Source organism: Mesoplodon mirus, assembly GCF_964341445.2.
Source record: "Mesoplodon mirus genome assembly, chromosome: 7".
Classification (NCBI taxonomy): Eukaryota; Metazoa; Chordata; class Mammalia; order Artiodactyla; family Ziphiidae; genus Mesoplodon; species Mesoplodon mirus.
The window spans coordinates 75,515,264-75,529,705 of NC_138983.1; the positions used below are offsets into that span (position 1 = coordinate 75,515,264).

The 14,442-nt window shown below is 46.4% G+C and overlaps 1 protein-coding gene across 1 annotated transcript in view; it reads left to right on the forward strand.

Moving 5' to 3' along the window:
- LOC309808808 (forkhead-associated domain-containing protein 1-like) overlaps positions 1-14,442 on the forward strand; it is a gene marked incomplete at its 3' end in the record, with an annotated part of 105,294 nt that overhangs the window by 25,964 nt on the left and 64,888 nt on the right. The window contains exon 4 of the mRNA XM_082629383.1: positions 13,920-14,190. Within this exon, the coding sequence (XP_082485509.1) occupies positions 13,920-14,190 (271 nt within the window). The remainder of the gene's footprint in view (positions 1-13,919; positions 14,191-14,442) is intronic.

The following is a 14,442-nucleotide window of genomic DNA, read 5'->3' on the forward strand; positions in this document are numbered from 1 at the left end:
CTTCTTTTTTCCTACAAAGATATTTATTGAAATATTATTGATAGGGGCATAAAATTTGAAACCTAAATTTCCATCCAAAGGGGGCATTGTTTAATAAATTATATTGTTTAATATATTCTAAGGAGTTTAATATATTATAAGGAGTTCGTTATATATGGAATACTCTTCTGCCTTTTTAAAACACAGCTTTCTTGAGATATAATTGACATGCAATAAACAGCACATGTTTAAAGTCTGTAAGTGGATGGGCTTTGACATATGGGTACACCTGTGAAACCATAGCCACAATCAAGACAGTGAACAGCTCCTTCATCCTCCAAAGTTTCCTCCGGATCACAGCATGTGTTTGTTTGCTTGCTTGCTCTTAACAGCTTCACTGAAGTACAATTTACATAACAGAAACTTCACCCATTTTAAGTGTCCAATTCAATCAATTTGAATATATTGATGGAGTTGTGCAGCCATCACCACAACCTGCTCTCAGAACATTTTCCTCCATTTCTATCACCCCAAACCTCGGAGAAACCTTGGAGGTATTTCATTTTGGGGTTTGTTTTTAACTTTTAATTTTCAAAATTATGGTAAAATACACATAAAATTTACCATCTTAACCATGTTTCAGTGTACAGTTCACAGTGGCATTAAATCTATTCACACTGTTGTGCAGCCATCACCCCCATCCATCTTCAGAACTTTGTTCATCTTCCCAAACTGAAACTCTAAGCCCAACACATCAAACCCCCTGCTTCCTTCCTCCCCTCCCACCATGCTTTCTGTGTCTGTGAATTGGACTATTCTAGGTTCCTCATATAAATGGAACCTTACATTGTTTGTCCTTTTGTGACCATCTTATTTCACTTAGTATGATATCCTCATGGTTCATTCCAGTTGAATATTTCATTGTATGGATTCACCACATTTTGTTTACCTGTTCATCCATCCATGGCCACTTGGGTTGCTTCCACCTTTTGGCCATTTTGAGTAAGTTTGTTATGAACACGGGTGTACAACTATGGAATGGGGACTTTATTTTACAAGGTGCTTCTTATATAATTGTGGGAAAAAGTGATGACGACCTCTAACCTTGAGTAGATAAGACGGAAGAAGATGTTTTGTAAGAAGAGAAACCAGGAGAGCAGCAGGAGGAATCACTGACGTGAACAGCACTGTGCTAAGCAATTCACCTGCTCTCCCTTATTTCACGCTCATAGCAACCTATGAGATGGGTCCTCCCATGATCCCCATTTGACAGACAAGGAATCCGAAACTTAGAGAGGTTAAGTAATTTCCCCAGGGCCACACAGCTTGTCAGTGCAAATTAAACACTATCCCCACTTGCGGAAAAAGGAGGGGAGAAAACCATTTAGTCTGATGCTAGCTGGAGCAGTAGCCTTGACTGGTTTTCACACCGAGGAAAGCATACTCTCACGGTCACTCGAATATGCACGGATTTTTTCAATTCTTATTCCTACACGCACTTGCACCTTGCTTCATTCCTCGGTTGACTGCAGGCAGCTGCACAAGTGTTCCCCTGGCCTGTGCCCAGGGCACTTTACAGGACTCTCCACAGCCCCATCTTCTCAAAAGCGCTGTCTGCCGGGGCGTCCCCAGCTTGAGAAGCTTCCATCCATGACGCTCATATTCATGGAGGGGTCCTTTGCAGCGTCCGTGTGAGGGCGGCCTGTGGACTGACTGACACCTTCCTACAAATTCCACTTCCTGATGACTCCAACCTGCTGGCTGTTTAAAAGAAGAGAAAGGAAGAGGGGAAAAAGGGAGAGGTATTGAAGAGCATCTCTCATCAAATATTTTGAAGCCCAGTTTTTCTAAAAAATTCGTGGCCATCTTGCTTCCGGCCTATTCTTGTTTCCAATTGATTTTGGGGTCCCTGGTGAGGGCGCTGTGTTTCCTCCTTGGATGGAGTTTCCACGGAGGACTGCCCTGATATCATACAGATTAAGTATGATGAGAACTGTTCTTCTCCCGACAAAGAGTTCCCAAATGAAAGCATTTAGTTCAGGTTTTGTGGTGACCCTAACCAATAGAGGAGGGTGTGACAGCATTTTACTGGGGGAGGGGGGTGAGGTGTGGGGCGCTTAGGAATCCAGATGTGTGTGCAGATATCTCAGTGGTTAGAGCACATGCCCTGAGGTCAGGCTGACTCCAGCGCCGTCCCAGCCCTGCTCTTGACCGGCTTTTATACTGGACGTGCACAAATCATCTACCTCTCAGGGCCTCGGTCCCCACTCCTGTAACAATAGTTCCTACCACCTTGAGTGACTGTGGTATTAAGTGGGCAAAGTGCGTAAATTGCTTAGTCCAGCGTCTGGCACCTAATAAGCACATGATAACCCTCAGCTTTAGAGTCAAGCAAACCAGCATGGAGCAGCCAAGATGCCTCCTTTGTAAGTGTCCTTTTGGACAGGGAAACCTCCCAAGACCTGCCCCCGCTAGCAGATAATACATTTGCAGATAAATTACCCATAGAATAACATACAAGATGGAAAAATATAAAGAAAAACTCTTGTTTGACAAAGTGCATTGGCAGCCAGGTTGTGCCCAGGACCATCCTTTTTTTTTTTTTTTTTTGTGGTCACGGGCGTCTCACTGTTGTGGCTTCTCCCGTTGCAGAGCACAGGCTCCGGACGTGCAGGCTCATCGGCCATGGCTCACAGGCCCAGCCGCTCCGCGGCATGTGGGATCTTCCCGGACCGGGGCCCAAACCCGTGTCCCCTGCATCGGCAGGTGGACTCTCAACCACTGCGCCACCAGGGAAGCCCCCAGGACCATACTTTGTAAATTATACCTCTCTCATCAAAGTATAACCTAGGGCTGCCATATTGCACAACTCCAGGGTCACCATTCACAACGTAGTCCATGTGGATGGCGCCCACTTAAACTGTGCAGGACATAACCCGCAGGGCCATCTGCAATGCCCTGAAGAAACCGTTGATTAATCCCATAGAGTCTTGGCACCAGGCGTGGGAAATTGAAGTCCCAGAGTCAGGTGTGCTGCCGTGTTGTGGGTTTTGTTGGTTGTTGCCTTTACTCGTGCTTTCTGAGCTCTGGGAAAGGAGGTGTGGAAACAAGCTGTGCTAGTCACAGTGGCGCCGTTCTTACAAGGCAGCTGAGTAAGGAAACCCACGTCACCCGTATGTATCAATCATGTCTTTCTCTGTTCTGAAATACGGCAAAACTGATGGAAATGGCCAGAATGAAAAAGGAAGCCAGGCGCCACAAATGACGTGCCGAGTTGTTCCATGAGGGGGTTGACAGCTCCTTGTCGGCAGCCCCCATCCCCATGACTGCCTGTGTCTGGCCTTCCCTGTAGCCTGCTCTGCCCTGTTCCCAGTCCAGCCAGACTCTCCCACGTGGCTCCTGGATACTGTCTTCTGTCCCTGCAATGTCATGACGTCCTGTCTTGCGAGAAGAGCGCCCTCTGTCGGCCAATATTCCTTGCTGCTTTAATGGGGAAGCTCTGCAGAACACAATCGAGAAAGCAAGGGCTTTGGAGTTGGGTGGACCCAAGTTGAAATGCCAGCTGCAACTGGCTTTACCTTTCTGAGCTTCAATTTCCAATTTCTGCCAAGGAGCTACTCATTAATCCCAGGTCCCCTTTCCCCCTTCAGTTGTTTTTATAGAGGTCCCTGGGACCACCCCTATCATGGCATAAACTGAGGCTCAGAGAGTTTCAGTGACTTCCCCGAGGTTAGGCATCAGTCATATAGATCCAGAGGCAGGATTAAAAGCCGGCTCTCCTGAGTCCCTTGGAGCCTTTTCCTAATAGCACGAAGCATCGTGGGGCCGTGAGAGCCCAGGCAGGTCCTTCACTGCCCAGCGGTTAAGGAAGGTCTTGCATTTCCCAGTCCAACCTGCAATTTCACACGCTGACAGGGGATGATTCATTATGTGGGTAAAAACGAAAGCCACTGATAATAGGAGAAACTGCATTTTCAGTTATCTGGCTTCCTTGCTTGTTTGGCTCCACTAACTTTTTTTTTGGCTATACCAATGCAGGATCTTAGTTCCTCAACCGGGGATCAAACCTGCACCCCCTGCATTGGAAGCGTGGAGTCTTAACCACTGGACGGCCAGGGAAGTCCCTGGCTCCACTAACTTTTTTTCTTTAATTATTTTCTTTATTTTATTTATTTATTTTTGGCTGCGTTGGGTCTTCGTTGATGCGCACGGGCTTTCTCTAGTTGCGGCGAGCGGGGGCTACCCTTCTTTGCAGTGCGCGAGTTTCTCTTTGCGGTGGCTTCTCTTGTTGCGGAGCATCGGCTCTAGGTGCGTGGGCTTCAGTAGTTGTGGCACGCGGGCTCAGTAGTTGTGGCTCGCGGGCTCTAGAGCACAGGCTCAGTAGTTGTGGCCCATGGGCTTAGTTGCTCCGCGGCATGTGGGATCTTCCTGGACCAGGGCTCGAATCCCTGTCCCCTGCATTGGCAGGCGGATTCTTAACCACTGCGCCCCCAGGGAAGTCCACCCACTAACTCTTTACCAGGGATATTGCTGCCGTTCCTGGACAAATTCAGTTGCGCCCTTTCTTCTCCTTTTTTGACGATGGTGATCACACCTGGTGGCTAATGTTTTATGCTCATTTATTATGGACCAGGAAGTGTTCCCAGCATTTCACGTGCACTATCTCACCCACTTCTCACAGACTAAGAAATGGTTGTTGGTATCCCTGTGTCTTACAGACAAGGCACAGAAATGACACACTCGTCAGGGTCCCAGAGACGGAGCAGAGCCGGGAGCCGGACCAGAGTCTGTGTGACGCCGGATCCCAAGGTCTTAACCCGAGGTCGGCACGTTATGGCCCAAGGCCAATGCGGGCCATCGCCTGCTTTTGTAAAGTTTCCTGGGAACACAGCCATCCCATTCATTTCAGTATTGCCTGTGTTGTCGGCTACAACGGCAGAGTAAGCTGGGCAGATCCTATGGCCCACAGGGCTGGAAATGCTTACTGTCTGGCTCTACAGAAAACGTTTACCAGCCTCTGCTTGTAACATTATGCAGTACTGCCTCTTTCATTTGACTTGGTTTCTAAAAGAAGGACTTAAAATAGAGGGGGGAGCTGGGGAGAAAGAACTCACTCAGATTGAGCCTTACTGTGTGCCAGGAAATGTGCTGGTTAATTGCTTAAGTTTACTGAGGAATAAGAAGAAACAGACAAGCTGGAAAACTAAACTTTTAACAGTCTTTTCAATACCTCTTTAAAAAAGAGCTGGAAATATGTGGTTCTAAATATACATACACATATATATGCATTTGCAAATATAGTAATAATATAATTACATTGACATGGATCTGATAAATATACTAGACATTAACATATTATATATACAACGGATGCATATTACAAATTTTGCCTGTTTCTTCAACTGGAAAGTTTTCTTTTAAAACTGTGGACTGTTGGGAATTCCCTGGTGGTCCAGTGGTTAGGACTCAGTGCTCTCAGTGCTCTCACTGCTGAGGGCCTGGGTTCAATTTCTGGTCAGGTAACTAAGATCCCACAAGTGCACGGCGAGGCCAAAAAGCTAAATAAATAAAACTATGGAATGTCTTCCCTGAGTCACTTTTGAAGCAGAAATTTGGGATTTGTAGTCTGAAGCCTGCTGTAGCTAGAGAACTATTTATCTATCAAAGTTTCTCTAAGCAGCGTTTTACTACTTGTCTTATGATTGATTCCTTGGTCTTAAATCATTCTTCTCTGGAGATGCTGCTTTACTTTTATAAGTTGAAAGGTAAATTTGGTGCATGATGACAGTCTGGTGGGTTTTATTTGAGCATGTCATAACCTTTAAAACAACTTTCACTCTGAGTACATAGTGATGCTTATGCTAAAGTCTCAGTAAGCATACTGTCCAGGAAATTTGATTGTTTGCAAGTATCAGAAAACCAACTAAAACTAGCCTAGGCAAAAAAAAAAAAAAAAAAAAAAGCTCATGGAACTGAAAAGGGCAAAAGCTGCAGCTTAGGCCCAGCTGGATCCAGGCGCCCAAATCATGGTCAGGAATCTGACTCTTTCTTCCCTGTTAGCTTCCCAATCTCAGACAGACTCTTGCCTCACCTGTAGGAAAGTAGCCACCAGCAGCCCCAGCATCCTACAAAGTAGCAGTTCCAGGGAAAGAGCCAGCATCTTCATTGGCAGTGGCTTGGATCACGTGGCTTCCCCTGAACCAATCACTGAGGCCAGGGGCCAGGAATGCTCTGATTGGCCAGGCCTGGGTTATGGTCTCACCCCTGGGGTGGAAGGGTCAGAATTCTATGGACTCAGGATTGTCAGGGAAAGGGTGTCTTCCCTGCAAAAAAATTAAGGTGCCCATCCAGAAGATGGAAGAAATGGATGCGGGGGAGGCAAAAACAAAGAAGATGTCCATGACATTAGGAAGCATTCCTATTGCCTAAGTGGAGCCTTCCGAACGGGATTTGCTACTAGGGATGTGGGGGGGAGGAAAATGACGAATAATCCACTTTTCCATTGGAAAAGTCCCAGGCCAGTCTCCAAGGAAGCAGAGTTGCTCATTTCTCTCCTGTGGTGAACAGGTGTGATGAGAAGCTCAGAGTCGGGGCCTTAGTAGTCCATCCCCAAGAAGGGTGGTGTTTCCACATTCCTGGGACCTCTGAATAGGGCCCGTTGTTGAGGAGGATGTGGCTTTACTGTACCGGGGTTTGAGGAGCCGGCAACGGAGTGAATGACCAGAGAGCATGGTGCCCTTCAGAACAAAACCTGTTTCTTGTCAAGCTTTGTCATCTCCTACCTGACCTTATAGGATTTCCTCTACCCTGTGCTCTTACAGGTCCTGTGGGGACTTACTGATGTGATGAGAACTCCTGAGGCTGGGTGTTTTATATTAAAGGCGATTTCCCGAGACCAGTGAAGTGGAGGGCACGGGGCAGCAGGCAGCCTCAGGCTCGGCCTCCGCAGCAAAAACTCACACAAAAGGACCCCTGAGGCTGTGTTGTCACCAGATGTCTACAGGCGATGCAGATGACATCGGGGGAGGTGGAGACGGGAGCGCGGGCTGAACCCTTAGCATCCTGCTGAGACAGAACCCGGACCCGGCCAGGAACCGGGCCACGTCCTGCTTCCTCTGGCAGACCACACCCTTTGTTACCAAATCAGAACCACGTTGCTCCTTCTCTGAACTTAGTTGATGATCATTCATTCATTCATTCATTCATTCCGTCTCTCTATCTGGCAAGACCGAATTGAAGCAGGCCAAGTCTACGGGTAGCAAAAGCTATTTGCAAAAATCCGGCTGTTTTCTCATTAGATTCTATTTCCCATTTTATGGACTGACCAGGAAGCTGATTAGAACTTGAAAGGAAAGGAAAAACCATAAGATTGAAGATTTACAAGAAAATGGGAAAATTAGATGGGCCAGATCTCCTTTAACACAGCTGGGAAAACCCCAAACGAATGGCTTTTCTGAACAGCTCAAAGGGACTTAATTCTTTTAAGTTCCAAAACCTAAAAATAATGTATAACTTGGCGGTTCTGTGTTCTAAATGTATAACCCTGATTTCTCACACTGAAACCCCGTACATGATTTACCCTTTTCTTGGGGACATAGAATTATTATCCGTCTCTGAGTTACGGTGACATCCCGGGACTTGTTGAGATAAAGGCCATTTGTCCTGGCACCATGTAGCCCCCTCTCCTGGCTTCTGAGTTCTACTGGCCATGTTTTCTAGTCTCCATTCTGCCTTTCCAGGTCCATGGCTCCTCCATGCTGCGGTCAGTGTGCCTGCTCGCCACCATCACCCCTACCCCCCAGGCCCTTCCATACTGTGGGAATTAAGCTCCACATCTATGTATGTTAAATTCTTCTGTAAGGAAGCCGGTCTCTTCTCCCTCCTTTATGTATTTACTCACTAATGTATCTATGTCAGTATGGACCCATGTATACTGATTTTACACTTTGAGTTATAATCCAATACTCATTAACTATTACTTTGCTCAAATTCTTCCAGCCTTGGCCACTGGGGGCTCTTTCAGTTTGGTTGCTGTGTCCTTGAGCATCTCCCCACCTTTTCATTTTGGGCACTTCCTTACTCTCTGCTGTTACAAGATGTGCCAGGCTTATCATGTATTTTCCCCATCCCAGCCCCAGAATCAAAGTGCTTTTTATTTACACTATATTTGCCAACTGTTCAGCTCAGTCAGCGAACACCTACCATGAGTAGTAGGCACTCTGCTGGGTGCCAGCACAGCCAGCGATTGGCTGGTAAATATTTAATGACCAGCTCTCTGGGAAAAGTAAAGTACATGGATGCATAGCATAAGGTTTACTGATATAAAGTATGTGTAGCACAGTCTTTCCATGTAACAAGAAATGCAGTACTCTTTCTTGTAAATTCTATATAGCCAGCTGAGTCTCACAGAATGCTTTCATTGACTTTAGCCGAACTCTTGTATCCATAGCCAATTTCTCATTGCAGTTGACGAATGAGAGAGTTCCCAACCTGAGCACTCGTGGGTATTTTTGGATATTTTGGATTTATGAATAATACAAGTGAAAAAAGAAAGACGTTAGAACTTCACATGTTCATCAGTGACATGAGTGACTTTGTTGCTGCATCAGATAATAATTTTCAAATACTCGAAGAACGTTTCCTCAATTTTTTTTTCTATTCATAACATAATGGCTAAGACACAACATGCTTTTGTATAATCTGCATTGTTAACATTTTCTCCATTACCATCTTAAGTCTAGGCAATCAACAAAACAAACAAAGAAACAAAATCAAACTCTACATGAACCAACATTATTAAACCTATTTATATAATTTTTAAAAATCAAGCCCTGATTTCTAGCATTTCCTGATTTCTATCGTGTAATACGCCCTCCACGGTCAATTTCAAGCTCCCAATGACACATCCCTGAATACAGAGATGGAAAGAGAGGTGTGGTAACACATCACTGTGTAGCATTTCCAACAGACACATATAGTAGAGTGAAATAACCTCAAGAGCATAGGTAATAATAAAATAGAGTAAAATAATTAGGAAGGGGTGAGTTTTAAGTTTGTATCACCTTTGTTTCTGATATAATTTAATTGTAAATTTATGTAAGTTAATTCTTATTAATGGCTATGTTTATCAACCAGTTGGCAAAATTCCTGGACATTTAACAATCGGTTCTCGTGGGCGGGTACCAGCTGACCCCAGGACTCCTCTGGTACAGCAGTAAACATACCACAGGTCTTCCCAGATTGAGGCTGGGGTCCTCTGAGCTGCTTCCAGGGCGTGGCATGTACCAGATGAATAACACTTCCATAAGACAGTTGTCAGTGTTCCTAGAAAATCCCATTTCTAAGTAGCCCATGTGATGTCTTGTGGTTTTTCACACCATCTAATGTTCATTTCCTTTTTTTAACTCGGAAAATATCCTATCATTCACTAACCAATCATCTAAGATCCGTTTGTGAGTATGGAAGGCAGGTAATAAATCATGACTTCGAGTAACCTAGAAGTCCTAAGAGCACAGGTATTGGAGTCCAATAGTGTCACCACTTCCTGGCTGTGAGACCTTGGGCAAGTCATTTAACCTCTCTGAGCTTCAGTTTCTTAATCCACACAATGAGGGGTAAAATGCCTCCTGCAAGATTATTCTGGAGATCAGATGAGATAACGTGCATTAAGTGCCCAGCACAGTCTGTGGCACATCTGTGGCTTCTCTACACAGTGGCTCATAGCCGTTGTATTGTCCACAATGACTTACAAATGGCAGAGCACATAACAAGCTCTCCAAGGGCAAGGTCTAAGTTTCCACCTTCTCTGCAGGCTCCAGGGCTTCCTGGCAGAATTCATGTGTACTGTAGGCACTCGATGTGCAAACTACTTCGAATTTTTTTTAGGGTCTCCCGTTCAACTTATACTCTTTACAGGGTTAGAAGCAGATATTGGAGAAATAACACAAAGAACAAGTAGATAATTTGAAAGAAAATGGATAGTGACTTCTTGAGTAAATCATTGACCCGTGTTTTTTAAAGCTAATATAAATTCAGTCGTGGTGTGGTCGTGGTTAATCCAGGTGGTTGACAACTTGCTATTTTAAAGGTAGTATGGAAAAGAAATCAGGAGTATCACATATGCTATCTCAAAAACAAAACAAAAAAAACAACCATGGCAACATACCATATGGTCAGAGAACAGACACAAAGAAAGAGAAAAGGCATTAGCGTGTATTTTTTTTTTTTTTTTTTGCGGTATGCGGGCCTCTCACTGTTGTGGCCTCCCCCATTGCGGAGCACAGGCTCCGGATGCTCAGGCCCAGCGGCCATGGCTCACGGGCCCAGCCGCTCCGCGGCATATGGGATCCTCCCAGACCGGGGCACGAACCCGTATCCCCTGCATCGGCAGGCGGACTCTCAACCACTGCGCCACCAGGGAGGCCCATTAGCGTGTATTTTTAAACTAAAGTTTCTAAAAACAGACTTGGGGACTTCCCCGGTGACACAGTGGATAAGAACCCACCTGCCAATGCAGGGGACACAGGTTCGAGCCCTGGTCCGGGAAGATCCCACATGTTGCAGAGTAACAGCCCGTGCACCACAACTACTGAGCCTGCGCTCTAGAGCCCACGAGCCACAACTACTGAGCCCATGTGCCCCAGCTACTGCAGCCCATGTGCCTAGAGCCCACACTCCGAAACAAGAGAAGCCACCGCAAGGAGAAGCCCATGCACCACAACGAGGAGTAGCCCCTGCTCGCCGCAACTAAAGAAAGCCTGCACATAGCAACGAAAACCCAACACCGCCAAAAATAAATAAAATTAAATCTAAACTAAAAAAATAATAAAAACAGACTTGTTGATAACTGACATTGACCCCATGCTTCCTGTACAGCCCAGAGCTAGCTTTTAATGTGAGTCTTTTTCTTATGTTTGCTTTTCTCCCTGCCTGTTTCATTGTAGTTACCATCAGCAATTTCTGAGAAAACCTTGACCGTCCCTGTGATAGAGCAAGCTGGTAAACTAGAGAAAACCCACTTTAACCATCCAACTAAAGCTACCCTCAACCAACACTCTTCAGAGAAAAAAAAAACACTTTATTTTTTAATTTTTAAACCCGAAGAGCTTGGAGTCTGCTGCATTTACACATCTTTGGCTCCTTCCCCATAGGGGCCCTATCGTTCGGGCTCTGTGTGCTGCAAGCGACAGAAACCAGCTCTAGCCGGCCTCAGGGATGGAGCACTTCAGGGTAGCACCCGAGCCAAGGCTCAAAACCAGCTTCCTTATTTTCCCCACCATGTTCACAGCAGCATAGTTACAATAGCCAAGAGGTAGAAACCATCCAAATGTCCGTGACGCTTAATGGATAAACAAAATACACTCTAAACTGTATGATGGAATATTGTTTAGCCTTAAAAATGAAGGAAATTCTGACATGGATGAACCTTGAGGACATTATGCTAAGTGAAATACGCCAGTCACAAAAAGACAAGTACCATGTGATTTCACTTATTTGAGGTACTTGGTACTTAGAGTAGTCCAATTCATAGAGACAGAATGTTGGTCACCACGGGCTGGGTTGCGGAGGGAAGGGGGAGTTGTTGTCTAATCGTTAATAGAGTTTACGTTTTGCAAAACAAAAAAGTTCTAGAGATCCATCTCACAGAAATGTGAAAATACTTAACACCACTGAACTATTTACTTTAAAATGGCTAAGATGATAAATTTTATGTTGCAGGTTATTTACCACAATCTGAAAAATAAATAAACAGCTTCCCTCTCTCCATGTCTGGGCTCCACTCCCTCATGCTGGCTGCATTGTGAAGTCCCACCAGGTCACTCCAGATCCTGGTGTCCAGCCAAGTCTTCTTGGGTCTCCTTGGCTCTGATTGGATCACTTGTCCCACCACTGAACCAATCAGTATGTCCAGGGAGTGTGATTGGTTGATTGCTTAGCCCCACCCACAGCAATGGGCCAACAGATTGGGAGGGAGATTCCTGGAATTTCCAGAAGAGCCAGGTGGGTTGCGGCCTGTCCACTACGGCAGTGAACCACTTGAGGCATGAGATATGAGCACTCCCTTTAGCACCCTGGCAGTTAGTGGGCAGTGAGGCACATCTACCTGAGCATCCCAGCACAAAAGGGAATTCCTCCACACTACCCGTGGTCTCTCGATTTGTTTTCTATCAGGCGGGGGTAAAACATATTCAAATTTCCCCCTTCCCACCTTCAGCCCTTTCATTCGATAAATCTTTATTAAATCGATGAGGAAAGGTTGTAGGAATGATTGAGGCAAGACAGCCCCAGAGGAGAGGACGGGAAGGGATCGGATGGATGGAGAAGTGAGTGCAAGGCAGGAGCAGGACACCTCAGCTTCTGAAAGGAGAGAAAGGAAGAAAGCTTAGGTGGAGACCGAGGTGCCCACAGTGGAGAGAAATTCGGATCTTCATATACGGTAACAGAGTTCTGGAACACTGCCAAGTCCGTTCCTGAAAAAGGTTTCAACGGGGCCAGTGTCATCATAGATGCTGGGCCAGGTGTCACCAGGCAATTGGAGTTTGATTTTCCCGAACAGTGTTCTCCCTGACTCCAAAAAAGTCTTCAGGGGAATTCACCGGATTCTTGACTTGGCTGGGAAAGACTGTAGCTAAAAGACTGGTTTGGGAACCTGAGTGAGTGGAGAACCTTCCTCTTGAATACAATCCAGCTGGAGCTATAGGAAGTTCTGTCTGCCAGTGCTCCTATTTTGGAAGCATTCTGTCCTGTTTCTCATTACATGTCTGCAGTCTGCAGAAAGAGAAACGTGACCGCCACAGGCGGCAAACCTTTGAACTTAGCTTCTTCCTTGAAAAGTGTGTTTTTTTCTGCCAAGAGACTGGGGGCGGGGCAGAGAAGGGAGAGAGAGACAGAGAGGGAAAGAGCTTTCCAGAACCCCAGTCCCACCACCCTCTCCACCACCACCTGAGCTTGGTGAAGTCCTTAACCTCTCCAAGCCTCATTTGTAAGCTAGGAATAAGGAGAGCTTCTCCCCTTCAGGGCTATCGCGAGAAATCGGTGAGTAATTACAATAAATGGTAGCATTCACGATGTCACGGTTTAACCACTAGGCTCGGGGAGGGATGGCCACAACAGCATTAACCAAGACAAAGCCAGGTGTCAGCACCTCTCAGCATTTGCTTCTCCCGGTATAGATGGATTTTGATGTGCTCTCTAATGAAAGTAGCTACAGACATCTTCCGCTGGATCAGATGAAAAGAGGTTCCCTTGATAGATATTTATGGAGCGTCTGGCAAGAATCAGATGTGGCAGATGTTGAGGATCACAGGTTAATGAGCCAGTTGGGGTGCGAGCCAGTTGGGGTGCCTGCCACCCCAGAGCTCTCGGCTTCGGGGAACAGGTGGAATGGGAGTGCCAGGGAGACACACAGTGTGGATGTGTGTGTCCTGGAGAGCTGGGCTTGAATCTCGGAGATGTGTTCATTCATTCTTTCAACCAGTATTTAAGGACCTACTGTGTATGTGCCAAGGGTTTATTCTAGGAGCTGAGGATACGGTGCTGAGCAAGGTAGACAAAAAGCTGTCAGCCTCTCAGAGCTCAGAGGTGGCGTTGTACCAGCTCAGACGCTCACTGCCAAATCTGTGATCCTGGGAAAGTCACTAGGTCTTGCTCAGCCTCGGGCTCGTCACAGAGCATCAGGGGTATTAAATGAGGTAATGCATGTGAATCTCTTGACTGGGTGCCTGGCACGAAGGCTGCACCCAATAAATGGTGGTGCGATAGTGTGCAAGGTGACCTATGGTGGGGACCACCATCCCAAATTTGGGGAGTCTGGGAGGGCTTCCTGGGAGAAGTGACTTATACGCCGAAATCTAGGGCAGCAATTATGTCGCCGGGACAGAAAGGTGAAGACCACCCCAGCTGCTCGTAACCTCCCCTGACCCTCTTGTCTGCCCCTGCAGGTCTCCTTCCCATGGGTGAGGGGCCCAGCACCTTGGCCAAGGCCACAGCCACCTTGGGCCACCCAGCAACTGAACCAGTCACCCTCACCAACACAGACCCCCTTCTACCCGGGCATCTGGACAGCGCCAGTGCAGAGGAGCTGGTCGCAGGGGTCCCCCGAGCCCCCCATGGTCCCACCAGCCTCCCACAGGCAGCCCATGAGTGCCAGCAAGAAGATGTTCTCCTTCGAGGTGGACAGAGCCGCCCACAGCGTTCCCATCATCAGGCAAGGTACTCATGGGCGCTTCCTTGGTGGCTTAGGGGAGGGGCTTTTGCTAGGAGGATGGGTCTCAGTTTCTGCTTTCCCCTTTTTTTAAAAATTTTTATTGAGGTGCAGTTGATTTACAGTGTTGTGTTAGTTTCAGGTATGCAGCACACTGAATCTGTTCAACATATACATGTATCCACTCTTTTTTAGATTCTTTTCCCATATAGACCATTACAGAGTATTGAGGAGAGTTCCCTGTGCTATCCAGTAGGTCG